This window comes from Rhinatrema bivittatum, chromosome 4 (genome assembly GCF_901001135.1).
Source record: "Rhinatrema bivittatum chromosome 4, aRhiBiv1.1, whole genome shotgun sequence".
Taxonomy (NCBI): Eukaryota; Metazoa; Chordata; class Amphibia; order Gymnophiona; family Rhinatrematidae; genus Rhinatrema; species Rhinatrema bivittatum.
This window is the reverse complement of record NC_042618.1, coordinates 484,051,054-484,069,417: the sequence shown is the minus strand read 5'-3', so window position 1 is coordinate 484,069,417 and position 18,364 is coordinate 484,051,054. Positions and strand designations below refer to the sequence as shown.

General features: G+C 58.5%; 1 protein-coding gene across 1 annotated transcript in view; it reads left to right on the top strand.

The window, feature by feature from the left end:
• ANKS1B (ankyrin repeat and sterile alpha motif domain containing 1B) overlaps positions 1–18,364 on the top strand; it is a 591,267-nt gene that overhangs the window by 267,135 nt on the left and 305,768 nt on the right. The window contains exon 15 of the mRNA XM_029597376.1: positions 10,523–10,629. Coding sequence (XP_029453236.1) covers positions 10,523–10,629 — 107 coding nt within the window. The remainder of the gene's footprint in view (positions 1–10,522; positions 10,630–18,364) is intronic.

The following is an 18,364-nucleotide window of genomic DNA, read 5'->3' as shown; positions in this document are numbered from 1 at the left end:
AGATTGAGCTGTAAGGTTTCGGATTCCTCTCTCCTGCTGCTGGTTGCTTGGCTTTCAGGATGCAGCTTCTCTCGGCTTCCTTTCCCTGCTCCCTGTAGCTGCACTGGCTGAATTCTCGGCTCTCCTGCTTCTCTCTCTTCCTTTTCCCAGAGCGCCCGTACGCCTTCAAATCCCATCTCCTAAGGTCAGGAGCTCTGTCATCGTCAGCCACGCGGTGCAGTGACAGCGGCAGGGGAGCAGCCACGTCGTGAGCAGCTCAGGAACCACTGGCGGCCAGGTTACGCTTGCTGCCTCAGCAGTGACTCCCAGTTTGCCCAGCACACAGAACCGGGTAAGAGCTGCTACCCCATTATTAAGCAGGAAGGCGTGGGAAAAGCCACTGCTTCTCCCTGGGATATCGACCCCCTTGGGATCCTGCCAGGTTCTTGTGACCTGTATTGGCCGCTGCTGGAAACAGGATACTGGGATTAATGGACCTCGGTCTGAACCCAGTATGGCAGTTCTTATGGCATCAGCCCCGTCGGTTTCTGAGGAATTCAAGCCTGGTGATGGCAACCCAGTTACTCTGTCGCCTTCGGGATCACTGAGTCATGCGTCCAGTGTTTCATTTTATTTCATTTCTGGGGATGGTTTGGGGGCTTTCGTGTTGTTCTTTTGGGTCGTCTTTAAAACTAGCCTCTTCCTGTCCTTCCTCCCCAGATTCTCCCTCCCCATGGCCTCCAGGACGCCCCCTTTCCTTATCTTAAAGCTGGGTACCCCCCTTCCCGGGGTCGATATCCCAGGGAGAAGCAGTGGCTTTTCCGACGCCTTCCTGCTTAATAATGGTGAAGCAGCTCTTACCCGGGTCTGTGTGCTGGGCAAACTGGGCGTCACTGGTTCCTGCTCTCAAAGGGGCCGGCGTGCCCAGCTTTAAGATAAGGGGGGCATGCAGGGCTGGAGGAGAGGACAGGAATGTATTTTATAGTGGCAGCGGCACAAAATAAAAAATGAACAACTGTTTTTGTTTTGAAAACCGAATGAAAATAGGAAATGTTGCTCTTCTGTCAGCACCTTCCTTCCTCTGCACTTCTGCCTGCAGCCATCACAGTTACAGAACAGGACTCCCATAAGGGTCATTAGGCCAGTGCAGCCGGCCCTGCCTCCCACCACCACTAGGGCTCCTCTGGGCTTCTCCCAGGCTTTCTTCAGTCCCCGCCTGCTCCAGGACGGCAGTCCTGGCACCCACCACCCCTTCCTCCCGCTCTCTTCAGTCTCTTCCCCTGCAGCTTCGTATTGTGATCTCGTGGAAAATGACTGACTTTCCGCACGGTACCAGAATGATAAAGGGGATGGACTGGCTCCAGGGGCGGATCGGCCGGGACAGAGCCGCGCTCAGCAGACCACGTGGTATCTCCTGGGCCGGTCGTCATCGGGAATCCGCCCCTGAATGGCTCCCCTACGAGGAAAGGCCAAAGAGGTTAGCGCTCTGCAGCCTGGAGAAGACGTAACTGAGAGGTCATAAGACAGAAACATAGAAACGTGATTCCAATTCCCATCGCTCCCTCAGAGATCCAATTCAGATCCTGTCCTTCCCTCCACCACCTCCCCTGGGAGGCCGTTCCACACATCCACCCCCCTCTCTGTAAAAAAACATTTCCTGAGTCTGCCCCCTTTCACCCTCATCCCATGGCCTCTCGTTCTAGAGCCTCCTTTACATTGTAAAAGGCTCAGCTCCTGTGCATGGAAACCTTTCAGATATGTGAATGTCTCTATCCTATCTCCCCTCGCTCGCATTTCCTCCAGGGTGTACAGCTTTAGATCTTTAAGTCTATCTCCATAGGCTTTAGGACAAAGAGCACTGATTATTTTAGTAGCCCCCTCTGGGCTGACTGCATCCTGTTTTATCCTTTTCAAGGTGTGGTCTCCATGACGGGAGTGAAACGGGTAAATAGGGAACGGTTATTTACCCTTTCCAATAGAACTAGGACTAGTGGTCACACCCTGAAGCTAATAGATAGCACATTTAAAACAAATCATAGAAAATATTTTCACTCAGTGCACAACTAAAGTGTGGAACTTGTTGCCAGAGGTTGTGGTGAAAGCTGTTCATGTAGCTGGATATGAAAAGAGTTTGAATAAGTTCCTAGAAGAAAAGTCCATAAACTATTACTAGCCTTGCAGAGTTGAGTTACAGCCACTGCTTATCCCTGGTTCTGAGCAAGAAGAACTGTGCCTATTGAGTGGGCTGGTCCGGAGTGCTTGAGAGCTGGATTGGCTGGCTGCAGACAGGATGCTTGGTCTGAGCCAGTATGGGGTAGCCTTGTGATTGGCTGGCAGGAGGTTATTCCAAGGCTCTTTCTGGCTGCAATGAATGGAGCGCACTGATTGCAGCAGAAGGCACTGATAGTTGTGGGAGTTAGGACAGCGCTGGCAGTCCCTGTGCCTGCTCTGGAAATGAAGGGCTGAGCCTGCTGGGCAGTGCAGTGGTGCTGCTGCAGGCACTGATAGTTGTGGGAGTTAGGACAGCGCTGGCAGTCCCTGTGCCTGCTCTGGAAATGAAGGGCTGAGCCTGCTGGGCAGTGCAGTGGCGCTGCTGCAGGCACTGATAGTTGTGGGAGTTAGGACAGCGCTGGCAGTCCCTGTGCCTGCTCTGGAAATGAAGGGCTGAGCCTGCTGGGCAGTGCAGTGGCGCTGCTGCAGGCAACTGATAGTTGTGGGAGTTAGGACAGCGCTGGCAGTCCCTGTGCCTGCTCTGGAAATGAAGGGCTGAGCCTGCTGGGCAGTGCAGTGGCGCTGCTGCAGGCACTGATAGTTGTGGGAGTTAGGACAGCGCTGGCAGTCCCTGTGCCTGCTCTGGAAATGAAGGGCTGAGCCTGCTGGGCAGTGCAGTGGCGCTGCTGCAGGCACTGATAGTTGTGGGAGTTAGGACAGTGCTGGCAGTCCCTGTGCCTGCTCTGGAAATGAAGGGCTGAGCCTGCTGGGCAGTGCAGTGGCGCCGCTGCAGGCACTGATAGTTGTGGGAGTTAGGACAGTGCTGGCAGTCCCCGTGCCTGCTCTGGAAATGAAGGGCTGAGCCTGCTGGGCAGTGCAAGTGGCGCCACTGCAGGCACTGATACTTGTGGGAGTTAGGACAGCGCTGGCAGTCCCTGTGCCTGCTCTGGAAATGAAGGGCTGAGCCTGCTGGGCAGTGCAGTGGCGCCGCTGCAGGCACTGATAGTTGTGGGAGTTAGGACAGTGCTGGCAGTCCCCGTGCCTGCTCTGGAAATGAAGGGCTGAGCCTGCTGGGCAGTGCAGTGGCGCCACTGCAGGCACTGATACTTGTGGGAGTTAGGACAGCGCTGGCAGTCCCTGTGCCTGCTCTGGAAATGAAGGGCTGAGCCTGCTGGGCAGAGCAGTGGCACCGCTGCAGGCACTGATAGTTGTGGGAGTTAGGACAGCGCTGGCAGTCCCTGTGCCTGCTCTGGAAGTGAAGGGCTGAGCCTGCTGGGCAGTGCAGTGGCGCTGCTGCAGGCACTGATAATTGTGGGAGTTAGGACAGCGCTGGCAGTCCCTGTGCCTGCTCTGGAAATGCAGGGCTGAGCCTTTTGGGCAGTGCAGTGGCACTGCTGCAGGCACTGATATTTCTGGGAGTTAGGACAGCGCTGGCAGTCCCTGTGCCTGCTCTGGAAATGAAGGGCTGAGCCTGCTGGGCAGTGCAGTGGCGCTGCTGCAGGCACTGATAGTTGTGGGAGTTAGGACAGTGCTGGCAGTCCCCGTGCCTGCTCTGGAAGTGAAGGGCTGAGCAGCCTGGGCAGTGCAGTGGCGCTGCTGCAGGCACTGATAATTGTGGGAGTTAGGACAGCGCTGGCAGTCCCTGTGCCTGCTCTGGAAATGCAGGGCTGAGCCTTTTGGGCAGTGCAGTGGCGCTGCTGCAGGCACTGATATTTTCTGGGAGTTAGGACAGCGCTGGCAGTCCCTGTGCCTGCTCTGGAAATGAAGGGCTGAGCCTGCTGGGCAGTGCAGTGGTGCTGCTGCAGGCACTGATAGTTGTGGGAGTTAGGACAGCGCTGGCAGTCCCTGTGCCTGCTCTGGAAATGAAGGGCTGAGCCTGCTGGGCAGTGCAGTGGTGCTGCTGCAGGCACAGATAGTTGTGGGAGTTAGGACAGCGCTGGCAGTCCCTTGTGCCTGCTCTGGAAGTGAAGGGCTGAGCCTGCTGGGCAGTGCAGTGGCGCCGCTGCAGGCACTGATAGTTGTGGGAGTTAGGACAGTGCTGGCAGTCCCTGTGCCTGCTCTGGAAATGAAGGGCTGAGCCTGCTGGGCAGTGCAGTGGCGCTGCTGCAGGCACTGATAGTTGTGGGAGTTAGGACAGCGCTGGCAGTCCCTGTGCCTGCTCTGGAAATGAAGGGCTGAGCCTGCTGGGCAGTGCAGTGGCGCTGCTGCAGGCACTGATAGTTGTGGGAGTTAGGACAGCGCTGGCAGTCCCTGTGCCTGCTCTGGAAATGAAGGGCTGAGCCTGCTGGGCAGTGCAGTGGCGCCACTGCAGGCACTGATACTTGTGGGAGTTAGGACAGCGCTGGCAGTCCCTGTGCCTGCTCTGGAAATGCAGGGCTGAGCCTGCTGGGCAGAAGCAGTGGCGCCGCTGCAGGCACTGATAGTTGTGGGAGTTAGGACAGCGCTGGCAGTCCCTGTGCCTGCTCTGGAAGTGAAGGGCTGAGCCTGCTGGGCAGTGCAGTGGCGCTGCTGCAGGCACTGATAATTGTGGGAGTTAGGACAGCGCTGGCAGTCCCTGTGCCTGCTCTGGAAATGAAGGGCTGAGCCTGCTGGGCAGTGCAGTGGTGCTGCTGCAGGCACAGATAGTTGTGGGAGTTAGGACAGCGCTGGCAGTCCCTGTGCCTGCTCTGGAAATGAAGGGCTGAGCCTGCTGGGCAGTGCAGTGGCGCCGCTGCAGGCACTGATAGTTGTGGGAGTTAGGACAGCGCTGGCAGTCCCTGAGCCTGCTCTGGAAATGAAGGGCTGAGCCTGCTGGGCAGTGCAGTGGCGCCGCTGCAGGCACTGATAGTTGTGGGAGTTAGGACAGCGCTGGCAGTCCCTGTGCCTGCTCTGGAAATGAAGGGCTGAGCCTGCTGGCAGTGCAGTGGCGCCGCTGCAGGCACTGATAGTTGTGGGAGTTAGGACAGCGCTGGCAGTCCCTGTGCCTGCTCTGGAAATGCAGGGCTGAGCAGTGCAGTGGCGCTGCTGCAGGCACTGATAGTTGTGGGAGTTAGGACAGCGCTGGCAGTCCCTGTGCCTGCTCTGGAAATGAAGGGCTGAGCCTGCTGGGCAGTGCAATGGCGCTGCTGCAGGCACTGATATTTCTGGGAGTTAGGACAGCGCTGGCAGTCCCTGTGCCTGCTCTGGAAATGAAGGGCTGAGCCTGCTGGGCAGTGCAGTGGACCCGCTGCAGGCACTGATAGTTGTGGGAGTTAGGACAGTGCTGGCAGTCCCTGTGCCTGCTCTGGAAATGAAGGGCTGAGCCTGCTGGGCAGTGCAGTGGCGCTGCTGCAGGCATTGATAGTTGTGGGAGTTAGGACAGCGCTGGCAGTCCCTGTGCCTGCTCTGGAAATGAAGGGCTGAGCCTGCTGGGCAGTGCAGTGGCGCTGCTGCAGGCATTGATAGTTGTGGGAGTTAGGACAGCGCTGGCAGTCCCCGTGCCTGCTCTGGAAATGAAGGGCTGAGCCTGCTGGGCAGTGCAGTGGCGCTGCTGCAGGCACTGATAGTTGTGGGAATTAGGACGGCGCTGGCAGTCCCTGTGCCTGCTCTGGAAATGAAGGGCTGAGCCTGCTGGGCAGTGCAGTGGCGCTGCTGCAGGCACTGATAATTGTGGGAGTTAGGACAGCGCTGGCAGTCCCTGTGCCTGCTCTGGAAATGCAGGGCTGAGCCTTTTGGGCAGTGCAGTGGCGCTGCTGCAGGCACTGATATTTCTGGGAGTTAGGACAGCGCTGGCAGTCCCTGTGCCTGCTCTGGAAATGAAGGGCTGAGCCTGCTGGGCAGTGCAGTGGCGCTGCTGCAGGCACTGATAGTTGTGGGAGTTAGGACAGTGCTGGCAGTCCCCGTGCCTGCTCTGGAAGTGAAGGGCTGAGCAGCCTGGGCAGTGCAGTGGCGCTGCTGCAGGCACTGATAATTGTGGGAGTTAGGACAGCGCTGGCAGTCCCTGTGCCTGCTCTGGAAATGCAGGGCTGAGCCTTTTGGGCAGTGCAGTGGCGCTGCTGCAGGCACTGATATTTCTGGGAGTTAGGACAGCGCTGGCAGTCCCTGTGCCTGCTCTGGAAATGAAGGGCTGAGCCTGCTGGGCAGTGCAGTGGTGCTGCTGCAGGCACTGATAGTTGTGGGAGTTAGGACAGCGCTGGCAGTCCCTGTGCCTGCTCTGGAAATGAAGGGCTGAGCCTGCTGGGCAGTGCAGTGGTGCTGCTGCAGGCACTGATAGTTGTGGGAGTTAGGACAGCGCTGGCAGTCCCTGTGCCTGCTCTGGAAGTGAAGGGCTGAGCCTGCTGGGCAGTGCAGTGGCGCTGCTGCAGGCACTGATAGTTGTGGGAGTTAGGACAGTGCTGGCAGTCCCTGTGCCTGCTCTGGAAATGAAGGGCTGAGCCTGCTGGGCAGTGCAGTGGCGCTGCTGCAGGCACTGATAGTTGTGGGAGTTAGGACAGCGCTGGCAGTCCCTGTGCCTGCTCTGGAAATGAAGGGCTGAGCCTGCTGGGCAGTGCAGTGGCGCTGCTGCAGGCACTGATAGTTGTGGGAGTTAGGACAGCGCTGGCAGTCCCTGTGCCTGCTCTGGAAATGAAGGGCTGAGCCTGCTGGGCAGTGCAGTGGCGCTGCTGCAGGCACTGATAGTTGTGGGAGTTAGGACAGTGCTGGCAGTCCCTGTGCCTGCTCTGGAAATGAAGGGCTGAGCCTGCTGGGCAGTGCAGTGGCGCTGCTGCAGGCACTGATAGTTGTGGGAGTTAGGACAGTGCTGGCAGTCCCCGTGCCTGCTCTGGAAATGAAGGGCTGAGCCTGCTGGGCAGTGCAGTGGCGCCACTGCAGGCACTGATAATTGTGGGAGTTAGGACAGCGCTGGCAGTCCCTGTGCCTGCTCTGGAAATGCAGGGCTGAGCCTGCTGGGCAGAGCAGTGGCGCCGCTGCAGGCACTGATAGTTGTGGGAGTTAGGACAGCGCTGGCAGTCCCTGTGCCTGCTCTGGAAGTGAAGGGCTGAGCCTGCTGGGCAGTGCAGTGGCGCTGCTGCAGGCACTGATAATTGTGGGAGTTAGGACAGCGCTGGCAGTCCCTGTGCCTGCTCTGGAAATGAAGGGCTGAGCCTGCTGGGCAGTGCAGTGGTGCTGCTGCAGGCACAGATAGTTGTGGGAGTTAGGACAGCGCTGGCAGTCCCTGTGCCTGCTCTGGAAATGAAGGGCTGAGCCTGCTGGGCAGTGCAGTGGCGCCGCTGCAGGCACTGATAGTTGTGGGAGTTAGGACAGCGCTGGCAGTCCCTGAGCCTGCTCTGGAAATGAAGGGCTGAGCCTGCTGGGCAGTGCAGTGGCGCCGCTGCAGGCACTGATAGTTGTGGGAGTTAGGACAGCGCTGGCAGTCCCTGTGCCTGCTCTGGAAATGAAGGGCTGAGCCTGCTGGGCAGTGCAGTGGCGCCGCTGCAGGCACTGATAGTTGTGGGAGTTAGGACAGCGCTGGCAGTCCCTGTGCCTGCTCTGGAAATGCAGGGCTGAGCAGTGCAGTGGCGCTGCTGCAGGCACTGATAGTTGTGGGAGTTAGGACAGCGCTGGCAGTCCCTGTGCCTGCTCTGGAAATGAAGGGCTGAGCCTGCTGGGCAGTGCAATGGCGCTGCTGCAGGCACTGATATTTCTGGGAGTTAGGACAGCGCTGGCAGTCCCTGTGCCTGCTCTGGAAATGAAGGGCTGAGCCTGCTGGGCAGTGCAGTGGACCCGCTGCAGGCACTGATAGTTGTGGGAGTTAGGACAGTGCTGGCAGTCCCTGTGCCTGCTCTGGAAATGAAGGGCTGAGCCTGCTGGGCAGTGCAGTGGCGCTGCTGCAGGCATTGATAGTTGTGGGAGTTAGGACAGTGCTGGCAGTCCCTGTGCCTGCTCTGGAAATGAAGGGCTGAGCCTGCTGGGCAGTGCAGTGGCGCTGCTGCAGGCATTGATAGTTGTGGGAGTTAGGACAGCGCTGGCAGTCCCCGTGCCTGCTCTGGAAATGAAGGGCTGAGCCTGCTGGGCAGTGCAGTGGCGCTGCTGCAGGCACTGATAGTTGTGGGAGTTAGGACGGCGCTGGCAGTCCCTGTGCCTGCTCTGGAAATGAAGGGCTGAGCCTGCTGGGCAGTGCAGTGGCGCTGCTGCAGGCACTGATAATTGTGGGAGTTAGGACAGCGCTGGCAGTCCCTGTGCCTGCTCTGGAAATGCAGGGCTGAGCCTTTTGGGCAGTGCAGTGGCGCTGCTGCAGGCACTGATATTTCTGGGAGTTAGGACAGCGCTGGCAGTCCCTGTGCCTGCTCTGGAAATGAAGGGCTGAGCCTGCTGGGCAGTGCAGTGGCGCTGCTGCAGGCACTGATAGTTGTGGGAGTTAGGACAGTGCTGGCAGTCCCCGTGCCTGCTCTGGAAGTGAAGGGCTGAGCAGCCTGGGCAGTGCAGTGGCGCTGCTGCAGGCACTGATAATTGTGGGAGTTAGGACAGCGCTGGCAGTCCCTGTGCCTGCTCTGGAAATGCAGGGCTGAGCCTTTTGGGCAGTGCAGTGGCGCTGCTGCAGGCACTGATATTTCTGGGAGTTAGGACAGCGCTGGCAGTCCCTGTGCCTGCTCTGGAAATGAAGGGCTGAGCCTGCTGGGCAGTGCAGTGGTGCTGCTGCAGGCACTGATAGTTGTGGGAGTTAGGACAGCGCTGGCAGTCCCTGTGCCTGCTCTGGAAATGAAGGGCTGAGCCTGCTGGGCAGTGCAGTGGTGCTGCTGCAGGCACTGATAGTTGTGGGAGTTAGGACAGCGCTGGCAGTCCCTGTGCCTGCTCTGGAAGTGAAGGGCTGAGCCTGCTGGGCAGTGCAGTGGCGCTGCTGCAGGCACTGATAGTTGTGGGAGTTAGGACAGTGCTGGCAGTCCCTGTGCCTGCTCTGGAAATGAAGGGCTGAGCCTGCTGGGCAGTGCAGTGGTGCTGCTGCAGGCACTGATAGTTGTGGGAGTTAGGACAGTGCTGGCAGTCCCTGTGCCTGCTCTGGAAATGAAGGGCTGAGCCTGCTGGGCAGTGCAGTGGTGCTGCTGCAGGCACTGATAGTTGTGGGAGTTAGGACAGCGCTGGCAGTCCCCGTGCCTGCTCTGGAAATGAAGGGCTGAGCCTGCTGGGCAGTGCAGTGGTGCTGCTGCAGGCACTGATAGTTGTGGGAGTTAGGACAGCGCTGGCAGTCCCTGTGCCTGCTCTGGAAATGAAGGGCTGAGCCTGCTGGGCAGTGCAGTGGTGCTGCTGCAGGCACTGATAGTTGTGGGAGTTAGGACAGCGCTGGCAGTCCCTGTGCCTGCTCTGGAAGTGAAGGGCTGAGCCTGCTGGGCAGTGCAGTGGCACTGCTGCAGGCACTGATAGTTGTGGGAGTTAGGACAGCGCTGGCAGTCCCCGTGCCTGCTCTGGAAGTGAAGGGCTGAGCCTGCTGGGCAGTGCAGTGGCGCTGCTGCAGGCACTGATAGTTCTGGGAGTTAGGACAGCGCTGGCAGTCCCTGCTCTGGAAGTGAAGGGCTGAGCCTGCTGGGCAGTGCAGTGGGCGCTGCTGCAGGCACTGATAGTTGTGGGAGTTAGGACAGCGCTGGCAGTCCCCGTGCCTGCTCTGGAAGTGAAGGGCTGAGCCTGCTGGGCAGTGCAGTGGTGCTGCTGCAGGCACTGATAGTTCTGGGAGTTAGGACAGCGCTGGCAGTCCCTGCTCTGGAAGTGAAGGGCTGAGCCTGCTGGGCAGTGCAGTGGCGCTGCTGCAGGCACTGATAGTTGTGGGAGTTAGGACAGCGCTGGCAGTCCCCGTGCCTGCTCTGGAAGTGAAGGGCTGAGCCTACTGGGCAGTGCAGTGGCGCTGCTGCAGGCACTGATAGTTGTGGGAGTTAGGACAGCGCTGGCAGTCCCCGTGCCTGCTCTGGAAGTGAAGGGCTGAGCCTACTGGGCAGTGCAGTGGCGCTGCTATTTTCTGCATCTGTTGTGACTGCCTGCATCCGTGCAGATTGACACTTGGCTGTGTGGGTGGGAGGCAGCAGTGGGCCCGGCGCTTGCAGACAAAAGCTCTGCAGCGCTGGGCTGGGCCGGGCTGGGTGCTGAGGGCGGGAGCGTGGGAGGGGGGGAGGCAGGCCCTGCATACTGATGAGAGAGCGCTCGCCTGCCACTGCTCGCCGCTCGCACTATGTTCTGCCGCTGACTTCTCTGGCTTGCTGCAAATAACCGTTTGCCAAACTGGCGGGCTCCTTTGAAAGCCACTTGCCCAGGAATGTGATGTGGCAATGCCACCTTTCAGCCCCGGACTACCGCTCGCCCTCCGTGGACGGCTACTCCCTACTGAAACGTGTGCCTCCTCACCCTGTTGCAGGACCGCGGCTCCCGGGGATGACGGTGCGCCAGTGGCTGGGGACCCTCGGGCTGCCTCAGTACGAGAAGCACTTGCTGGCCAACGGATTCGACAACCTGCACTTCATGGTAAGACAGACCCGTCCGTCCGTCCGTCTGTCCGCCTGCATGCACCGAGCCGAGCCGAGCCGTGGGAAGTGGCTGGCGGTCCTGCAGCTCCCCCTCGCATGCACCGAGCCGAGCCGACGGAAGTGGCTGGCGGTCCTGCAGCTCCCCCTCGCATGCACCGAGCCGAGCCGAGCCGTGGGGAAGTGGCTGGCGGTCCTGCAGCTCCCCCTCCCATGCACCGAGCCGAGCCGTGGGAAGTGGCTGGCGGTCCTGCAGCTCCCCCTCGCATGCACCGAGCCGAGCCGAGCCGTGGGAAGTGGCTGGCGGTCCTGCAGCTCCCCCTCGCATGCACCGAGCCGAGCCGAGGGAAGTGGCTGGCGGTCCTGCAGCTCCCCCTCGCATGCATGTGCTGCCTGCTGCCTGCTTGCTGCTGCTTTCCTGCCGATGATTCCTGCTCAACCTCACATGGTGAAAGGGGCTTTAAACATCACCAGCTCTGAATCGGGGTGGGGGGATAACGCCCCCCAGATCTGCAGAAAATAGATGAGAGCCAGCTGAGAAAGCACCCCCCGAGGCTTTGACTTGTTGCATTGGGCTGCCCGGGCTCTGCGCAGCACCTGTGTGGGGTGAGTGAGGGTCTGTGTGTGTGTGTATGGGGGGGTGAGCCTGTGTATGATATGGGGGGGGGGGGAGTGTATATGTATGTGTGTGTGAGTGAGCCTGTGTATGGGGGGGGGGGGGGGGGTGAGTGCCTGTGTGTGTGGGGTGAGTGTGTGTGGGCGTGCGAGCACGTAACCTTCACGTTCATGCCAGCAGTATGGAAGGCTCCTCTCACTCCTTTGCATGCTTCTCACACTGGGCTGGGGCTCTCCTCAGCTCACCGGAGCACAGCATTGCCACTTATTGCTGGGGCAGGGCCAGGCCACATTCATCAACGGGCAAAACCTGAGCCCTCCACACAGGCCCCTCCGTGGCTCTCATCCCGAATGAACTTCAGATTATTCATTCCTTGCACCAGATCCCGCTGCTCCTGGGACTCCAGGGGGTTTATTCCACTGCTCCATTTCTGCTTTCTGCAAGCACAGTCTGACCTGTTTTTTCCTCCGTTGCCTAAGCAACAACCAAATTTCTATTAAAAACCAAGACCAAAATACCTCCGGATGAAAGCAGACACTATAGTTGCCTATAGCATTCAGCAAACTTACTCAGTTTTGTGCTATTTTCTTTTCTTTTTTATGGATTTCATTTTTCTGTGGAAGTGGAACCAAAAATCTATTAGAACCAAGCAGAGCTAAGAAGAGAGCACACAGCAGTAAATACATTTCATGCAAGCCAATGCACCTCACTCCTGCCTGCAGCACCCCCTGCTATTCCTGTACTGAGACCCTCACACACACAGCTCTGCCCATGCACCTCACTCCTGCCCTGCAGCACCTCCTGCTATTCCAGTACTGAGACCCTCACACACAGCTCTGCCAATGCACCTCACTCCTGCCCTGCAGCACCCCCTGCTATTCCAGTACTGAGACCCTCACACACAGCTCTGCCAATGCACCTCACTCCTGCCCTGCAGCACCCCCTGCTATTCCAGTACTGAGACCCTCACACACAGCTCTGCCAATGCACCTCACTCCTGCCCTGCAGCACCCCCTGCTATTCCAGTACTGAGACCCTCACACACAGCTCTGCCAATGCACCTCACTCCTGCCCTGCAGCACCCCCTGCTATTCCAGTACTGAGACCCTCACACACAGCTCTGCCAATGCACCTCACTCCTGCCTGCAGCACCCCCTGCTATTCCAGTACTGAGACCCTCACACACAGCTCTGCCCATTCACCTCACTCCTGCCCTGCAGCACCCCCTGCTATTCCAGTACTGAGATCCCCCACACAGCTCTGCTAATGCACCTCACTCCTGCCCTGCAGCACCCCCTGCTATTCCAGTACTGAGACCCTCACACACAGCTCTGCCAATGCACCTCACTCCTGCCCTGCAGCACCCCCTGCTATTCCAGTACTGAGATCCCCCACACAGCTCTGCCAATGCACCTCACTCCTGCCTGCAGCACCCCCTGCTATTCCAGTACTGAGACCCTCACACACAGCTCTGCCAATGCACCTCACTCCTGCCCTGCAGCACCCCCTGCTATTCCAGTACTGAGACCCTCACACACAGCTCTGCCAATGCACCTCACTCCTGCCCTGCAGCACCCCCTGCTATTCCAGTACTGAGACCCTCACACACAGCTCTGCCAATGCACCTCACTCCTGCCCTGCAGCACCCCCTGCTATTCCAGTACTGAGACCCTCACACACACAGCTCTGCCAATGCACCTCACTCCTGTCCTGCAGCACCCCCTGCTATTCCAGTACTGAGACCCTCACACACACAGCTCTGCCAATGCACCTCACTCCTGCCCTGCAGCACCCCCTGCTATTCCAGTACTGAGACCCTCACACACAGCTCTGCCAATGCACCTCACTCCTGCCCTGCAGCACCCCCTGCTATTCCAGTACTGAGACCCTCACACACAGCTCTGCCAATGCACCTCACTCCTGCCTACAGCACTCCCTGCTATTCCAGTACTGAGACCCTCACACACACACAGCTTTGCCAATGCACCTCACTCCTGCCCTGCAGCACCCCCTGCTATTCCAGTACTGAGACCCTCACACACAGCTCTACCAATGTACCTCACTCCTGCCCTGCAGCACCCCCTGCTATTCCAGTACTGAGACCCTCACACACAGCTCTGCCAATGCACCTTACTCCTGCCCTGCAGCACCTCCTGCTATTCCAGTACTGAGACCCTCACACACAGCTCTGCCAATGCACCTCACTCCTGCCTGCAGCACCCCCTGCTATTCCAGTACTGAGACCCTCACACACAGCTCTACCAATGTACCTCACTCCTGCCCTGCAGCACCCCCTGCTATTCCAGTACTGAGACCCTCACACACAGCTCTGCCAATGCACCTCACTCCTGCCCTGCAGCACCCCGTGCTATTCCAGTACTGAGACCCCACACACAGCTTTGATAATGCACCTCACTCCTGCCCTGCAGCACCCCCTGCTATTCCAGTACTGAGACCCTCACACACAGCTCTGCTAATGCACCTCACTCCTGCCCTGCAGCACCCCCTGCTATTCCAGTACTGAGACCTTCACACACAGCTCTGCCAATGCACCTCACTCCTGCCCTGCAGCACCCCCTGCTATTCCAGTACTGAGACCCCACACACAGCTCTGCCAATGCACCTCACTCCTGCCCTGAAGCACCCCCTGCTATTCCAATACTGAGACCCTCACACACAGCTCTGCCAATGCACCTCACTCCTGCCCTGCAGCACCTCCTGCTATTCCAGTACTGAGACCCTCACACACAGCTCTGCCAATGCACCTCACTCCTGTCCTGCAGCACCCCCTGCTATTCCAGTACTGAGACCCTCACACACAGCTCTACCAATGTACCTCACTCCTTCCCTGCACCACCCCCTGCTATTCCAGTACTGAGACCCCACACACAGCTCTGCCAATGCACCTCACTCCTGCCCTGCAGCACCCCCTGCTATTCCAGTACTGAGACCCTCACACACAGCTCTGCCAATGCACCTCACTCCTGCCTGCAGCACCCCCTGCTATTCCAGTACTGAGACCCCCACACACAGCTCTACCAATGCACCTCACTCCTGCCCTGCAGCACCCCCTGCTATTCCAGTACTGAGACCCTCACACACAGCTCTGCCAATGCCCTTCACTCCTGCCCTGCAGCACCCCCTGCTATTCCAGTACTGAGACCCTCACTCACAACTCTGCCAATGCACCTCACTCCTGTCCTGCAGCACCTCCTGCTATTCCAGTACTGAGACCCCACACACAGCTCTGCCCATTCACCTCACTCCTGCCCTGCAGCACCCCCTGCTATTCCAGTACTGAGATCCCCACACAGCTCTGCTAATGCACCTCACTCCTGCCCTGCAGCACCCCCTGCTATTCCAGTACTGAGACCCTCACACACAGCTCTGCCAATGCACCTCACTCCTGCCCTGCAGCACCCCCTGCTATTCCAGTACTGAGATCCCCACACAGCTCTGCTAATGCACCTCACTCCTGCCCTGCAGCACCCCCTGCTATTCCAGTACTGAGACCCTCACACACAGCTCTGCCAATGCACCTCACTCCTGCCCTGCAGCACCCCCTGCTATTCCAGTACTGAGACCCTCACACACAGCTCTGCCAATGCACCTCACTCCTGCCCTGCAGCACCCCCTGCTATTCCAGTACTGAGACCCTCACACACAGCTCTGCCAATGCACCTCACTTCTGCCCTGCAGCACCCCCTGCTATTCCAGTACTGAGACCCTCACACACACAGCTCTGCCAATGCACCTCACTCCTGCCCTGCAGCACCCCCTGCTATTCCAGTACTGAGACCCTCACACACACACAGCTCTCCCAATGCACCTCACTCCTGCCCTGCAGCACCCCCTGCTATTCCAATACTGATATCCTCACACACAGCTCTGCCAATGCACCTCACTCCTGCCCTGCAGCACCTCCTGCTATTCCAGTACTGAGACCCTCACACACAGCTCTGCCAATGCACCTCAATCCTGCCTGCAGCACTTCCTGCTATTCCAGTACTGAGACCCTCACACACACACAGCTTTGCCAATGCACCTCACTCCTGCCCTGCAGCACCCCCTGCTATTCCAGTACTGAGACCCTCACACACAGCTCTACCAATGTACCTCACTCCTGCCCTGCAGCACCCCCTGCTATTCCAGTACTGAGACCCTCACACACAGCTCTGCCAATGCACCTTACTCCTGCCCTGCAGCACCTCCTGCTATTCCAGTACTGAGACCCTCACACACAGCTCTGCCAATGCACCTCAATCCTGCCTGCAGCACCCCCTGCTATTCCAGTACTGAGACCCTCACACACAGCTCTACCAATGTACCTCACTCCTGCCCTGCAGCACCCCCTGCTATTCCAGTACTGAGACCCTCACACACAGCTCTGCCAATGCACCTTACTCCTGCCCTGCAGCACCTCCTGCTATTCCAGTACTGAGACCCTCACACACAGCTCTGCCAATGCACCTCAATCCTGCCTGCAGCACCCCCTGCTATTCCAGTACTGAGACCCTCACACACAGCTCTGCCAATGCACCTCAATCCTGCCTGCAGCACCCCCTGCTATTCCAGTACTGAGACCCTCACACACAGCTCTGCCAATGCACCTCACTCCTGCCCTGCAGCACCCCCTGCTATTCCAGTACTGAGACCCTCACACACAGCTCTGCCAATGCACCTCACTCCTGCCCTGCAGCACCCCCTGCTATTCCAGTACTGAGACCCTCACACACACAGCTCTGCCAATGCACCTCACTTCTGCCTGCAGCACCCCCTGCTATTCCAGAACTGAGACCCTCACACACAGCTCTGCCAATGCCCCTCACTCCTGCCCTGCAGCACCCCCTGCTATTCCAGTACTGAGACCCTCACACACAGCTCTGCCAATGCACCTCACTCCTGCCCTGCAGCACCCCCTGCTATTCCAGTACTGAGACCCTCACACACAGCTCTGCCCATGCACCTCACTTCTGCCTGCAGCACCCCCTGCTATTCCAGTACTGAGACCCTCACACACAGCTCTGCCAATGCACCTCACTCCTGCCCTGCAGCACCCCCTGCTATTCCAGTACTGAGACCCCCACACTCAGCTCTGCCAATGCACCTCACTCCTGCCCTGCAGCACCCCCTGCTATTCCAGTACTGAGACCCTCACACACAGCTCTGCCAATGCACCTCACTTCCTGCTCTGCAGCACCTCCTCTATTCCAGTACTGAGACCCCACACACAGCTCTGCCAATGCACCTCACTCCTGCCCTGCAGCACCCCCTGCTATTCCAGTACTGAGACCCTCACACACAGCTCTACCAATGCACCTCACTCCTGACCTGCAGCACCCCCTGCTATTCCAGTACTGAGACCCTCACACACACAGCTCTCCCAATGCACCTCACTCCTGCCCTGCAGCATCCCCTGTTTTCCAGTACTGAGACCCTCACACACAGCTCTGCCAATGCACCTCACTCCTGCCCTGCAGCATCCCCTGTTTTCCAGTACTGAGACCCTCACACACAGCTCTGCCAATGCACCTCATTTCTGCCTGCAGCACCCCCTGCTATTCCAGTACTGAGACCCTCACTCACAGCTCTCCCAATGCTCCTCACTCCTGCCCTGCAGCACCCCCTGCTATTCCAGTACTGAGACCCTCACACACAGCTCTGCCAATGCACCTCACTCCTGCCCTGCAGCACCCCCTGCTATTCCAGTACTGAGACCCTCACTCACACACACAGCTCTGCCAATGCACCTCACTCCTGCCCTGCAGTATCCCCTGCTATTACAATGCCAAGACTCACACACACAGCTCCGTCAATGTACCTCAGTCTTGCCCTTCAGTACCGTACTGAGACTGCCTCTGAACCCAGAGCTCTGCCAATGCACCTCACTCCTGCCCTGCAGTATCCCCTGTTCATTCCAGGACAGCTGGGTTTTGCCTCCCCACCAGCAGATGGAGACAGAAGAAGACTTTGCGGACTCTGTCCTATACCCCTGAGGTGCCAGTATTCTTCTGTCTCCCGTAGATGGTGGAGGTGCATAGCCTAGTGTCTCTCGGTGGTGCTAAGTTAGGAGTAGTTTGGTCTCCATAGCTTAGTACTGCTGTTTTGTTTGCTGATGGATCTTGCTTAGGGTTCCTTTAAATTAAAAAAAAAAAAGGAAAGAGAAGGTTTCGGCTGAAGGCAAGTAGTCAGCATTTAGCCTCCCAGGGGATTGTCAGGTCCTGGTGGGACCATCCCCCCTGGTAGTCGAGGCTGCAGAGCAGAGGGTTGGGGACCCTACATCTGCCATGGCTCAGGGTGATGCCGGGGGTCTCGGCCACTCACCCTCAGCCTGCCTGACTTTTTTCAGGTAAATTAAAATTTAAGTAAATTTTCTAAATTCCTTTCAAAACTTGCCTGGAGTTAGGGCTTCCTCTGGCCGGTTGTTCGCTCCGTTTTTGCTGTTTTTTCGGCCCGTGTGGGACCGGGAAATCGCTCCGAACGCTGCGGTTCTTTTTTCGGGCAGACAATAAATTGAGCCCGGGGATATGCCGCGTGGTGCGGCCTGCTCTGCCTGTGGATTTCCCGCGCTGGGGTTTGCACGGCCTGTCTCTCCGGGGGAGAGGGCTCCTCACAGGATTTGCTTGCTAAGGAGCCTGGGCAAGGCTCCAGATCGCGTCGGGAGCCCCGGAGACCCGATCGGAAGGAAAAGGACCCGGTTCCGTTCCAGCTTAGTGCGGGTTCGGAGGCTTTATTAGGGACCTTCCGAGACCAGGAAAAGGCAGCGCTGGGTGAGGGGTCTTCTCCTCCTCCGCTCTCCCCGAGGCCGGCTGCTCCTGGCGGGGGCATGGTGCCGGCTCCATCCGGGGTTTCCTCAGATGAGGAGGATCCGGAGTCTGATGGTTCTTCTTCCTCGTTCTCCTCCCATTTTGTGGACATGATGCGCAAGTTCTTCAAGGCTCGCAAGTCGGGGCGGAGGTCACGCTCTAAGTTGTCCCGAGAGGCTTCAGCGCGCAAACGGTCTAGTCAGTCGGAGGGGGCGGATGTCCCCAAACTGAAGCGTCCTCTCCGGTCTCGGTCCAAGCTGACGGAGTCTTCTCAATCGGACTCATCGGAGGACGATCCAGCGCCCCCGTTGACT